At 41.5% G+C, this 15162-nt stretch overlaps 1 protein-coding gene across 1 annotated transcript in view; it reads left to right on the forward strand.

Annotated features, from left to right (window-relative positions):
* TULP4 (TUB like protein 4) overlaps nt 1-15162 on the forward strand; it is a 142276-nt gene that overhangs the window by 81553 nt on the left and 45561 nt on the right. The window contains exon 3 of the mRNA XM_068985081.1: nt 3875-4036. Coding sequence (XP_068841182.1) covers nt 3875-4036 — 162 coding nt within the window. The remainder of the gene's footprint in view (nt 1-3874; nt 4037-15162) is intronic.

A 15162-nucleotide genomic window follows, 5' to 3' on the forward strand; every position in this document is an offset into this window, starting at 1 on the left:
GAGAATGAAATTGTAGATAGCATCACTGACTCAATGGACATGAATTTGAGCAAACTCCGGAAGATGAAGGACAGAGGAGCCTGACATGCTTCAGTCCTTGAGGTTGCAGAGAGTCAGACAACTTACCGACTAAATAACACTTCTGGAAAGCTTGGGTTTGCAGTGTTGGGTTACGTAAAGGTTTCTTGGATTGGATACAAAAAACCTGAAACATAAGAGAGAAAACTTGACATTGGACTTCATCAAAATTTAAAACTTTTACTTTTTGAAAGAGATTGTTAAGAAAATGAAAAGGCGAGGTACAGAATGGGAGAAATTACTTGAAGCACATATTTTGATAGAGGATTGTATCTAGAATTTTTACATCAAAGTAAGGTAAAAGACTCATGTATATGTGTGTGAATGTATGTATGTGTGTGTATTTACATATGTATGTATGTATTTATAATGAATAGGTAAACATGAATGGATATACAAATATATATGGCAAGAAATGTGAACAGGTAGGTTCCAAAAGATGATGTGCAAATAATCAAGAAGCACATGAAATGGCGCTCAGCATGTTAGACATTCGGGAATTAAATTAAAATTAAAAACAGTGTCCTACCACTACACACCTAGAATAGCTAAAATAAAAGACTGGCAACATCAAGTGTTGGTGAGGTGTGGACCTACTCGTGCACACTGCTAATGGGAGTGTAAAATGGTTTATCCACTTTGGGAAAGTTTGGTAATTTCTTATGCATTTAAACATACACTTATATTTGACCCAACAATTAATTCCGTTCCTAGGTATTTACTCAAGAAAAAATGAAACCATATGTCTTGCACATGAATCTTCACAGCAGTTTTGTAATAACCAAATGCTGGAAACAACCCAAATACCCAGCAATTTGGAGAAATGAATAAGTTGTGGCACATTTATGCAGTAGAATATTGCTATCTATAAAAAGGAATGAACTACTGGTGCACACAAGAGTTCAGAATACTCTGAGAGTTATTACTCTCAGTAAAACCAGTCATCATCAAACGTGAGCGTACTGTGTGCTTCTGTTCATGCAAAATTCCTAGAATAAACAGCTAGTGACAGAAATTAGATCATTAGTTGTCTCAGACCAAGGGTGAGGGTAGGGAATTGACTGCCAAAGGGAACTTTATTACATATAAATTATAGCTCACTAAAGTTGGTATTTAAAAGAATAGTGAGTACTGTCAACAACTACTTGCCAAGAGTTTTGAAAACTTACATGAAATAGACAAATTCCTGAAAATATTTTGTAATAGAATTGACTGAAGAAGAAATAAAAAGCTTGAAAGCTTGACTGGTGCTAACACTATTAAAGAGTGAAGCAATGGTTAAAAATCTTCCCATAAAAAAGTGCAGAGCCATGCCGGGGTCCAGCGCCGGTGGATCCAGGGTGATTCGAAGGTAGGGGGACAGAGTCAGCGTCTTTGGAAAAATACATATTTAATCACAGATATAGAGAGATTAGAAATGGATAGTGTAGTAGGAAGATTAGTGGAGAAAAAGAGGCTGAATAACTTGGATTACGTGGAATAGCATCCATGCTCCAGATGGGAATTCAGCCAGAAAAATGGGAGCAAGAAAGAAGCAACATGGGGGAATCAGTCTTTCCGGAAACTGATCCATTTTCTTTATTTTTAGGTTTGCTTATATACCTTTTGTTACACATAGGGATGAATACAGAGTCACGCGGGGGTCAGCAGTCCTGACCTTTATCAAAATCAGGTGCTTCACATAAAAAGTTCTTAGGGATTTTACGATCCTTTCTTTCTGATAACCAAAAACCTTATTTCTTCCAAAGGTGTTTTTTCTTAAACCAGGCACCACCCTCCAAATAAAGTTACATGCCTATAGGGTGAGGGTGTAGTGAGTTACAATCAAGAAAGGAATTTACTTAACCCAAGGTTAACATGATTAGTCTTAAAGGTTAATGCTTATTTCTCCTATATGCTTAAAGGTTAATACTTATTTCTTCCTGTATGCTAGTTATATTCATTATAAGGGTACGGAACATGGAGATTTAGCAGCAAACATCAGCCCAACAAATGAAAATCCTTTCACCAATGTTCCCCTTAAGATCTATTTGGTCTTAAGATAGTGATAAAGTTACATTTTTACATAACAAGGACACAGTGATTTATAACAAAGCACAGTGATCTATTACAAAAGAGAAAATCCATTAACTCAAAAAGTCTAGTATTGCTAACATCAAACTACTATATTTCCTTTGCTATATTCCAAATACATTGATTAATATATTCCCAGGTGCTGGTGGCAATCATTGACTCAACAAGAAGAAAAAGCCCTATGCTAATTAAGACTCTCAAAATACTCCAAAACTCTCTGTGCTATTTATGGTTGAGAGGTAGTAAACAATCATGTGCTTTGTAGTGGCAGGAGTATGGATAATCCTGTCACACAAGCTAGTCTGTCAGCAGAGAGGTTTGACCTGAGACATCCTTGTCCCACCCAGAGCAGGGAATTAGCAGCAATTATTGACACAACAAATGAAGAACCCTTCACCAATATAATTCCTAACCAACCCACTATACTAATAATTTCTAATTCCCCAAAATTTGCCTTTAGTAAGTCTAAAACATCTCGTGCCTCCCAGATTGGGAGGCTGTGAACAATCACATGTGGCGGGACGAACCTATACAGGCGGGCTAGATAACCTTCAGAGCAGTCCGTAAGCTGAAACACTCTTGTCACGCCCAGGAATTTTTATTGCCTTGGAGCTGCACGTTTACTCCTCCGAGAGAAATGGTTATGGGGGAGAGCCCCCTGTAAAGTCAGAGGTGTAGGTGAGAGCATAAAACAGACTCTGGTTTTGGGGTAGATGCTCGGGAACAGGGGGTTTCCTGAGGCTTGATCACGCCTTTGCATACGCCAAGCCTCCTTCCTCATGACCTTTGCCATGGGCGGAGTTCCTCACGCTGGCCCCTGGCAGAGCCAGATGGTTTCACAGGCATGTTCCACCAGCCTTTGAGGCAATAGGTCAGGTCGGTATATACAAATTCTTCCCAGCCATGGCAAAAAAGGGACTACCGTCCAACTCATACCGAGAGGTCAGCATAACCCTAATAAGTTCAAACAAAGACATTAAAAAAAAAATCATGAGTTTGACTCACTCCTGTATGTACGTGTAGATATAGAAATTCCAAACACATAAGCAAATCAACTTCAACTTCAAAGGGCAATACTTTACCTCCAGGTTGGGCTTTTTGTAGCTATGCAAGGATGGCATAAAACTGAGAAGTAATTTACTGCAGTAATAGATTAAAAGAGAAAGAAACGTGTGGTAATTTGAATAAATGCATTTGATAGAACTCAACACACAAGTATAAGTAATGTTTTCTGGTTAGATTATTTCTCATTTTGATTGTGGGAATGTTGTTAGCAAGACTGAGAAACATATGATCAGAAACTGAAAGCTTTGCTTTCTTGGTAAGTGACCAAGAGACACTGATGGAGAATCTGTTAGTATAAGGGGGAGGCCGTAGACCAGTGTTTAAAAGCAAGGATGCTGGGACACAGTCCTAGGACAGTCTTGGCTCTGCCACTGGCCACTGTAAGACCTGGGAGGAATTAATATGTCCCCTGTGGGAGGTATTATCATGGGCTTGATGAAGTAACGTGTGTGTGAAGCCTTTAGCATGCACTGGCGTATGCTTTCCAAACAGTGTCTTTTATATATTACTGTTAAAATACATACAATATGGTATAGTGTCTGTTTAAGGCCATCTTGATTTTAGCCAAAGGCTCAGGTAATGACTACAAATAGTCTTTTTTGAAAGTGCTTTCCCTTTCAGATTACAAGCTGACTCCTTTTGTCTGTGTGTCCCAAAGGTGAGCGATTTCACATGGAGCCACGATGGGACGCAAGCACTTATTTCATATCGAGATGGGTTTGTCCTGGTTGGTTCTGTCAGTGGACAAAGACACTGGTCATCTGAGATCAACTTGGAAAGTCAAATCACCTGTGGCATATGGACGCCTGATGACCAGCAGGTAACACCTCTTGCCCGTGATGTGTCATGTTCAAACCGCATGAGCTGAGGGGGAAAGGCATTAAGTATTAACACAGGGAGAAGGTGGGGAAGAGCCAACTCAAAAGGCTCATAAAGAGTCACAAAGGAAAAGAGCACTGAGCTTGCCCAAGTAACAGCGGACACAAAAATTTTGTGTGAACCGTAGATTGAGGAAATAATATGCCCCATCAGTATTGTAAACAGAGTTAATAATTATACAAAATACTCATATAAATGTATTTTAAAGTCTACAGAAAGAGCCAATTAATAAATAGATAATGGGCATAAATTATTCACAAAGGAGGTTCAGCTTGTCAGTAATCATGGTGTTCCCACCATGTATGTATTCTGGGGGAAAAAAGCAAAATTATACAATGAGAGTATATTTTCACTTATTAACAGAAAAAGTGATATAGATGATTTTACTGATCATTCATAAGAGCTTAATCAAATATTCTCATTCATTGCTGGTAATAATATGCATTAGATCTTTGAGGAAGCAAAAATTTAATACAATTTTTAAGTGAGTTGAAAATTATCATCTGTTTTGATCTAGTAATATGCTTTAGGAATTTAAAACAAAATGGGAAGAAAATAAAAGTTGTAGTCATTAAAGCATTTATAATAGTAAAAGTTTGGCAGCAGTCTGCTAGTATAAAAATGGTTAAGTAAACCATGGTATAACCACTTAAAGGATCGTATTGGAGTTCAGTAAGTTAGAGATTGTGGTTATAAAGATGATGTATAATCTAAAAGGGCTCTTGTGATATGGTGTTAAGAAAAAAGCCAGGATATGAAATGGTATGTGTGGTGTGAGTACCACATCATAAAACAACCAAAGGAAACTACCCATCTTGTAAAAAGAACTGGAAGGAAATTAATTAGAATGTCACAAGGAGGTGGTTACTTTATGCTGATAAGCCTCTGGGGTCATTTTTAAAACCTGATTTCAAATTTTCCTTTAATGTGCCTATTTTATATTCATGATAAAACAATATATAATCTAATAAAATTATCTATTAATTATTTACTTATTTTTTTAAGTAAAACCTTTGTAAATATAAAACTTGTGTTTTCCAAGTACAGCAGAATCCATTAAATGCGAGGACATTTCACACTCAAGATTTCAGTTTAATTTTGGTAAAGTATAATATGAAACCATAAATTTGGGGGGAACTTTTTTTCAATGAATTGCTTGCCTATAGTCACTGTGTATTTCATAGTTACAGTTTTTTCAAGTAAAAATGTTGAGTATTTTTTCCTCTTGTCAAAATTTGTGAGAATTACAAAAGGTAGTCTGTTCTGAACTTCTGAGTCTCTTCCCTCACCCTCCCCTAGAGGCATCTGATTACCCAGTAGCATGTGTGTTTCCGCGTGAAGTGCTGGGTTTATTTACTGCGTCGGTTTATTTCTGTAGGTTTCTACTGTCCCTGCTGTCTGCTCAGAGGCTGCGTCCGCGGCCCAGTGAGTGACCTCGCACGCAGGCACTTCACCTCTCCCTGCTTCAGTTTCCTCCTCTGTGACGAGGGGTGTGAATTATTTCCTGCCTCATTCCCAGGGCTTTTGTAATGACCAGTTGAGGGAACACATGTGCAGGCACTTCAGACTATGTCAGAGGAAGTCTCGGCTTCACATTCTTCTCTCGCCTAGAGTGATGGAACTGTAAGGCTCCTGTCTCAGTCCCCTGTGAGCTGTGCCAACCATATGACCCCAGCAGACTGCGCACCTGGAGTGTGACAGGCATGGGGCCTGGAGATGAGGGGGACACAGTGGGTGAGATGCCCGTGGTTGCTGAGGTAGCGGACAGCATGGGCGGGACGGCTTGGAGATGGGCTGCGGCTTCGAAGCCCGGCTGAGGCCATGGACTTGGTTCCCTCGGCCGGTCGGCAGGACCTCAGGGCAGTTTTGTGGGTGGTTGGGCTCCTGGTCCACGCCTCAGTCTAGATGACTGTTTCTGTGGGTCTGTATTTAGGGCTAATGGATGAAGTTTCATTTGAGCAAAATGCTCCATTGCCTTTCAAAAAATATTGCCGACCTTGGAAGAATTCAACACAGAGAAGAGATGAATGGATGCTCTGTGGGTCATGTTTGAACTGAAACATTCCTCCCTCTGTCTCGGTCATTCTTTCATATCTCTTGCTTGGTTTCAAAATTATTCATGGAAAAAGAGTATGAAGACAGTGTAGTGTTTGTAATGTAGTTAATAACCTTCTGTCTTTGATGTAAACAGCCTCCAGGATGCCCCCTCCCGCCACATCTTTCTTTTTTATGTTTTTATCGCAGTATAATTGCTTTGCAATGTTGGTTTCTGCTGGACAACAGTATGAATCAACCACAAGTATACATATATCCCCTCCCTGTTGAGCCTCTCTCCACCCCCATCCCACCCCTCTGTGTCATCACAGAGCACCACGCTGAGCCCCCTGTGCTGTGTACAGCAGCTTCCCACTAGCTATCTGTTTTACACGTGGTCGTGTATATATGTCATTGTTACTCTCTCATCTTGAGACAGTTCTGATTGTGATGGGATTCTAGGCTGCTTCCTGTTAACTCTTTAAAATACAAGCAGTACTGTTTTACAAACAAGTGATTTTGAGATCTAGCTATTTTCCTATTTGTCATATATATATTTTTTTCAGTTTTGGGGGGGAGTGGTCTGGGTAGGTGGACACTGTGGCTCTTCAGACATAAATGTTTACAGATATGCAGCCAACTCGCATTGAGCCTTGGCCGGGTGTTGCTCACTGTCGGAGCCTTCAGCTGGCTCTGGAGAACTTGAGGTGTGTCTCCATTAGGAAAGGTAGGCATGTCTCGGGGTGAACGCTGCTGTCCTCAGAGGACACCGAGGATCTGTGCCCACAAGAGCAGGACGGAGGAAAGAGCCTCAGACTTGGAGCTGACAAATTTAGGTTAAATGAAGAAAGAATTTTGTGGTCACAGTTCTGAGCAGAAAAGCACCAGAAGAAAACTCTCCCTAGTTTCCGCTGTTCCCAGGAGAACTACAAGAAAGCAGCTTGCAGAACCAGTCCTCTGGGGCAGGGACCAGGGTTCTGCAGAGAACTTCTCAGGCTGGTGGCCTTGTCCCGTTCTTGTCCCAGTTGCCCCTTCTCTGTCACAGCTCCCTCGAGGGGTATGTGATGGTGTGGGTGCGCCAACCGTGTTTGGCTTCTTTTAAGGGACCTCAGGTGTCAAAGCCATGTGCTGGTGAGGCGAGTTAGCAGCATGTGTTTCCACAGTCAGTGCAGCCCCTGATCAAACAGGGCTTGTTCCGTCCCGGCGTTTGCGGCTTCCCTCCCCGAGCCAGTTGCCCTTCCCACTGGACCCAGTCCTGGCCTGCTGGCCTATCCTGCCAGCTCCCCCTGATTTCTTCTCAAACTGCCTGCCCCCGGGCACTGGGGTCTTGGAACATCTTCTCCCCAGGCTCCTCTGTTGGCTGAAGGTCGTCTCCCAGCAGCCCCCTGGACTCCTGCACTCCTCCCCTCTTGCTGGGCTTCAGCCTCAGCCTCCCCGCTTCTCTCCTGTCCTCGGGGTAATTTCTTCTGCTGCCTCTTGTGCACCTCTAGCTTCCCAGCTCTGTGCTGTGCTCCCGTCTCCCTCTCGTCCTTTGCACCAAGCCCAGGCTGCCCACAGACCACCCTCCCGCCGCCGGAATCCTACGTGGTCCGTGTTCCGCGTCAGTGTGCACGCCCGCCCTGCACCTCTGTTGCTGATCCTCTCCACAACCAGGCGGAACTTGTGCTCAACTTTCCTTCTTCCTTTGTCTGCACCCTCTGCTTAGTCACTTAACCCTATTGAGTCCACCTCCTGAATACTTTATTGCCAGGAATTATTTACTTATATTGAAAAGTTACAGGTGATTATTCTCAGGCTGACATCAGGGAAGATAGTTAAGCCTCCATGTGCCTAAATTCTGGAGTAGGGCTGGTGGATTTGGGGGCTCCCAAGTTCTTCCCAACTCTCCTTGTCTATAACTTCGTCCCTGGGCTGGTGTCTTCTGTTGTGTCCAGTGGCTGCTTGTGCCAGCCGGGCTGCCTTTTTCTTGGTTCATGTCCCGTGAGGGAATGAGTGGCTGTTCAGTTCTTTGAAGTTACTCGAAGGTTCCCATTGGCCGCAGCAGTGGCTTGCACACCGTGCGTGTTCCTCCCGGAGTTGGGTGTGGCTGCCTTCCTTGGGCAGGGGAAGGCGGGGGCTCAGGGGGAAGGAGGCGGAGAACACCTGGCGGAGCCCAGGGCAGCCCCATCCCCGTGAGTTCAGAGGTGATGTCATGTGACTCTGGCTCCTCTCTAGCTTCCTTTCCTGTTTGTTTTTACTAACTTTTATTAAAGAGCTGTAGTTCTTAAAAGTCAAATAGTAGTGCTAGGTTTATAATGAATATTTTTTAAAAACACAAGCCACCTTTCAATTCCTGGTGCCGTCCCTCCCGCTCCCAGGTTCCTGCTCCCGTGGCCACCGCTTTTGCTTGTTTCCCCCCAGATTTCTGATTGGTGGGCTTATTTGCCAGATCTTGATGTTTTTTGGACTCAGGTGTTCTCCACTGACTTCCTACCTGGGAGATGAGGACTTGGCTCTCCCCCTGTTCCATGGCTGCCCACACCCCCAACCCCATCCCGTCCGCCCAGCGTGTTCAGTCTTCCTGCTGAGGGCACACATGACTCACTCACAGGGCCAGGGTAGCATTGCCATACTCATGCAGTCGTTTGCTTTTTCCAGAATTAGTAAAGTTGCCTGACTTATTTGCTTGGTTGTCAGTGTACCAATCACGAATTAATCCTTCCGCTCTCCAAACACTTGAAAGGCTCCTCTGAAGTGTTTCACTACCCCAAGCGGTGCATCCGACTTACTTGTTTCCTGGGCCCTCAGCCTGGACCGGTTGCTCTCGGCCTGCGGCACACCTGGAGCCTGAGCCCCTTCCCTCATCTCCTGTTTATCTGGGACCAGCACCTGTATTTCTGTGGTTTGTCCCTTCATTTTGGTGAAACATGTCTTCAGAGTGTTGTGAATTTCAAGATGTGCTTTTTCTCTCTCACCAGTTTGGCTGGAAATGGTGGTCACTTTCCAACTCATCCTTTGCCTCCAAGGACTTGTCATAGCTCTGTGATATTTTCTTTTCACTTTCAGGAAATCTTTATTATTCAGATGTCCTTTTAGATTGATGGTTTGATTTTAATTCTTTTCTCTCCCAGTTTCTTTTCTTTGCCTAATGTAATTTTCTAGGTGATGTGCTGAGCTATATCCTCCAAGTTTTCTTTGACTTCGAAAAATTAATGCTATCACATTTTTAACTTTTTGGAGCTCTATTTTTGTTTTCTGATTAGATTATGATCTGTTCTTTTTAATATATATATATAATTTAATTCTTATTTCATGGAGGACAAAACAATGTGAGGATGTTGAGTTTTTGAAATATTCTTCTGCATTCTTCATTGTCTTTCTTTTCCAGGTTCTTTCTGGTTCGGTTTTGGCTTCTCTTTTTCATATTAGATGCTTTTCTCAAATGTGTGGTGATCCTTGGTTGTCCACTCATATTTGTGATGTGGATACTGAAAAGTAAAGCCTGGGGGGTGGGGTAGTGAGTGGACCTGTCCTTCTGCTTGGAAGACCCATCTGGACTTCAGAGTCTTGTACTATCTGCTCTGCCATGGCAGTGTTGGAGGTTGGCTGCCTGTGGGCCTTACCTGGTAGCTGAACTGGGCTCACTTTTATCATTGAGTTGCTGGGTTTTTCGGCATAGACCCTTGAGCTGTGTCTGCGCCTTCTGTTCCACCCCTTCTGAAAGTAAGATGCGCACTCGTCTGCCTGGGAGGGGAGGAGATGCGGTGGGCTAGCCGTTCCTTTTCAAGACATCAGCCAGTCCACTTTGGGAAGGTGAGGTGGAATCCGCTTTCTCCTGTGCTTTCCACTGCAGGTTTGGGGTTCAGCTGGCTCTGGCTTGTTCTGTTGCTTACCATGCACCTGTCTGCTGTCCACTCTCTTAAGCATTGACTTCTCTGTCTGCTGACTTACTCTCTCCAGTCCTCTGTGAGAGTTTCACACTCATTACACACAACTGAGTGGGTTTTGGGGAAGGTGCATAGTTATTAATAGTCCATAATATCAAGAGTCCATATTAATAGTCCATCTGCAAGCCCTCATGCATTTCCAGGCTTCTCTCTGCCCAGCTCCCTCCTTCACACTCACCCTAGTGGACTAGTTTCCTGAGCTCACATTGCTTTTGTTTGTTTTTTTTTCTTTTTTTTCACATTGCTTTTCTACTTTCACACAAGCTCTTCCTTCTGCCCTTGCGCCTCTTCTCTCCAGTCAGCTCCCCCTGCCTCGGCACCTAGGGATGGTCCAGCCCTGGCCTCGCCTGAGGACTCTCTGTGTCTCCTCCCATCCTCGGGTACCACGCAGACGTGAGAGGAATTCTTGGTTTACCCCACAGAGCCTGCCCTGGGGGGACCCAGCATTCATTTTTCATAACTCTTTTACACAAAGTCTAATTTTTTTTTTTTTTTTTTCAAATCTATTGACACTTGTGTGGAATCTTTCATTAGTTAAGGCTGGTCGATTGTTTTTTTTTAGGTTCTGTGGTTATCCCTTCTTTAGAAAGCAGTTTGGATGAGGATCCTAATAACTGAATTCTTCCTCTTTCTCAAATCCAAAAACAGTTCCTAAATGTGATCATTGTTGGTTTAATCCTGATCCATGGTATAGAAAATTCAGCTCAGTGACAGGTATTAGCTGCTAGGATACTCTACCAAGAAAATCCATGTGGTTCCTTTGAGAAAGTTCTTTGCAAGATTGTGTGTGTGTGTGCTCAGTCGCATCTGACTCTGCGACCCCGGGGACTGCAGCCCACTGGGCTCCTCTGTGCGTGGGATTTCCCAGGCAAGAATACTGGAGTGGGTTGCCATTTCCTTCTCCAAGGGATCTTCCCAACCCAGGGATCGAACCCACATCTCTGCGTCACCTGAATTGGCAGGAGGATTCTTTACCATTGCGCCCCAGAGCCATGGTGTCAGGACTTTCGGAAGATTCAGTGTTCCCATTGCCGGACATGTGTCCCTGTGGTACTGCCTGACGGCAGGGGGATAGGACTGATGGCGTCTTCACACATCACCTGCCCTCAGATTCTTTACCTCTTTTCTTCCTGTGTCGTAGCTGGCCCCTCTATTTCCAGCTCTTTGATCTCTTCTTTACAGTAATGAGAACTCTTTTAATCCTGTGCCAACAAACTTTGCAGAGTTAATCTGGAATTCTCCTCTTTCCCCAGTGTGCCTAAGAGCCCTATTCATTTTTTTAACTGTTACATGGGAGTTGTAAGTGAATGATGCACCACAGTTACTGTATTGCAGACCTTGGTCTCCATGGTACGGGGGGTACACAGCCTCACTAGGATACTCAATGTATGGTGCATAGTTGTTATTAATAGTTACTCTTCTTGTGTGGAGGAATGAAGTCAGGAACAACAGTTCACCATCTTGGTGACATCCCTCCCAATAAAAACTCATGATGAACATCCTAGAATTACATTTTAGGAAGTATGTAGCCACAGGAGGGAAACTCCAAGGCTCATTGCCTTCAGTGAGGACACAAGTCAGCATTTTTTAAAAATCATGAAGGCAAGTACTTGCTCTTCATAAAATTCGGAAGTACTATGATTACTTTGTAGAGTTTATCCAGGCGATGACAGATACAAACTATGATTAAATTATTCAGCCGAGGTTATCCAGTGATGCTCGTGAACTTAGAAAACAGGAGAACAATCCTTTACAATAGAAGGGAGAGAAGTAGAGTTATGAAAACAAATTTTCTGCTTCAAAGGATTTATAGACACAGTCTTACAAGTAGAGAACCTATTCTTTCAGTATTATGCTTGACCTTCAATTATAAAAAATAGCCACTAGTTTCTCCTTTGGAACATTCTGTTAGGAAAATATTTATCATATAACCGGAATATTAAAGTGTTTGCTACTGATGTTAATAGTCCTAATACAGGAATACTTCACTTTATATACTAGATTTTAAAATGTAGGTGAACTGAGTTTTATTATTATACTTTAAATTTCCATATAAGAGAATCTTTTCCTATTTAAAAGAATATTCTGTAGAAATTGCCCTTGTTTAAAAGGTAGTTTGGTGTGAAGTGAGAATTCTTCACCTAATACATATTTGACTTTAGATTTCCATGAATAATGTTTGTTTATATATTAAAAGTTTTTTAAAGGAGGTCTTAAATACTTTAACAGACCTAGTATTTTCTTAGACACTTTAAGCCGTGATTTCAAATAAACTTGAAGGCCTCGTTGTGGGGTTGGTACATCCTAAACAGCCCCAAGGAAGACTTAACCATTTTTTAGGTCTTAGCACATGTAGATATGAGAAGGGTGAAATCTTTGCCTCTGGCCTCCATCCTGAGGTTTTGTTGTTTTTGTTGTTTTCGATCTAGGAAGAGAGAAGATTTCTTCTTTTTGCTTTTGAATACAAATTGTAGATAGATCCCACTTCCTCATAGCAGCTAAAAGTAAGTTTTTCACAAAATGTGGTCCCTCCTGATCCCTGCTGATGTGATCTGTGAGCCACCAGAGTTTTTACAACAACTTTAAATGCAGACAGTACCATGATGCGGACAACAACATGAAAAATCACTAAAAGTACCCTTTGTGCTTCTGTGACATCTATGAAATAAAAGCTGGTTTTTCTGTACATAATTTGTAAGGAATATTGATATGACCTTTATTGCTCATTTGGAGTATAGTCAGGACTTGAGTGATACAGCAGGATTATTCAGGGGGGTATTTCAGTGCAGGATTAGTTTATTTAATTCTAATCATTTTAAAAACAAAATATTTAAATCATCAGTATACACCATCTTTTCAGAAATATTAATTGATGGGAAAGGAACTATTATGATACTAACATGTGCTTAAAGCTTTAATGCATTAGTCAATAGAAAAGAATAACTATTCATTTAATTTTGAAATGTAAGGTTATGAAGTACCAGCATACAAGTCAAGTAGATTTGCTAACTAACTCCTTCAAAGTATTCCAAGTAATAAATGATTCTATAAGGTTTTTTAATTTGATAATTTTTAAAACTGATTATAAAAAATTCAGTAACATCAAAAATAAGAATAAAGAGCATATATTTATCACATTTGCTAATTTTATCCCTTTATTTTTTTTCTGTGCTGTATTTAAGGCAGATCCCAGATCACATGTCCTTTCACCCATACTTACTTCAAAATAAATCTCTTCAAAATGTGGGTTTCCTTCCATAACCACAGTGCTGTTATCTGTCACAACCACCTCTTTACTTTGAAGAAGGTTCTTGTCAGATTAAAGTGAATGATTTGTCTGGGGCTTGGATTGACTGTGGCTTTAAAGGAGGACATCTGTTGTGTCCAGGAGATGGGTATTTGTTCTCAAGTATCTCTCTGTCTTGTACTATAAGATCCAAAATGGTTTGTAAAGGAAACTCTAAAAAGCAACATAAATCTTTACATTCTCAGCTAAAAATATGATGTTGCCACCATAGTTTTATAAATGAAAAGTAATTTACTGATATCTGACATATAGGAAATGACTGTCTCATAGATGAGACCCACTCATCAATAGGGGAAAAGCCAGACTTAATAAAACCAAAATAAAAGGAGTCACAGTTTGGTATTTGCAAGGAGTTTTTTGTTCACTGTAAGAAAACGTTTTCCTCTGCCAGCTGTGTAAGTGCTGGTTTGAGGGGTGAGCCTGTACCTAGTCCCTTCAGTAGTAAGTATAGGAACTCTATAGGCCTTAGATTTCCTGTGAAGACTTGGAAGCCATTGTGCTAACTCAGAGAGAAGCACATGGAAATCTCTCTCACACAAGCTCTTGTACTTAAATTATTTATTGCTATTACTATTTTTAATCCATAGACTCACTAGAGTAATTACTCAGTGAACCAGTCTTATTCTGGAGAAGAAACCCTCAATGGAGAGTGAACTATAAGCAGGTTAAAGGCCCTGGGGAGTAGAGGTCCTGCCTACTTGTGGAAACATAGCTTTGATGTTAGATTTAATCTGACCAGTGGAAAAAGTGATTCTTCTCCCTCCCTTCCCATTTGATTTTCCCATGGCTTTTTAGTGGTGCATGTACTACAAAAGTGCTGTAAAAGGGAAGCTCATCTTTATTTTAAGCCTTGAACTGAACATATATAGAAATGACTCTTGCCAAAAACATGCAAGGAGGATGTAAATAATAATTAAGGAAAACATACTGAGGAAAGGAAATCAGGAGATGGCTGCCACCCTTTATGGCTATCTTTGTACTACTGTTAATACTGTTTATAAAGTTTTTTGGATTTTGCTTGTGTGTCTGTGTTCTGGGTATCCTGTTGAACGCCTCATAGGAGAAAATAATTTTATTTTATTTTTTTTAGCAAAAATAGGCCAAACTACTGTGTACTATTCTGTGCTGTTTTGGTTGAGTGACACTGGCAACTAAGATGTTTAAAAATTAAGTTGCTCTTTGTTATCTCTGAACTCAGATCATTGAAGAATTACTGTATAGAACACTCACTATAGGTGAATTTAAAATACACTAAATAAAAACTTTCTTGAAATTTTTAAAGTTAAGAATGAAAGATGGGAGGCAGTTATTTGTGTACGCTGGCTGCTGTTAAATACAACATCTAAAGATTATGTTCAACAAGAGTGATGTTAGCAGAATGGCAGAATAACAAGCTCTGGAACCTCCTTTCTTCAACATACATACCAAATCAGTAATATACTGATCAGTTCCCTTTGTGAGAAATCCAGAAGCTAGTTGAGAGGCTTCTGTACCCCTAATGCATTATGAAACTGGCTACATCAGAGCTGGTAGAAAAACTTGATTTGCCATAATCACTACCCCTGGCAAAGTGCCATATAATTGGGAGAAAACCCCCAGCTTCAAGCTCTCCCTGGGAAGAGAAGGAAAGAACTGGATCATATGTCCGATGTTTTGATTTTTTTCTGGGTGTGGCCTAAGCCACTGGCTTCTATCTTATCTGTCTCAAAGGGCTGATGGAACACCAGGGGCCGCTGAGAAAAAAGATGACAGTTTGAACTAGCATATTCAAGACAGCCCCTTCTCCTGGCCCAGTACAGA

This window comes from Capricornis sumatraensis, chromosome 13 (genome assembly GCF_032405125.1).
Source record: "Capricornis sumatraensis isolate serow.1 chromosome 13, serow.2, whole genome shotgun sequence".
NCBI lineage: Eukaryota > Metazoa > Chordata > Mammalia > Artiodactyla > Bovidae > Capricornis > Capricornis sumatraensis.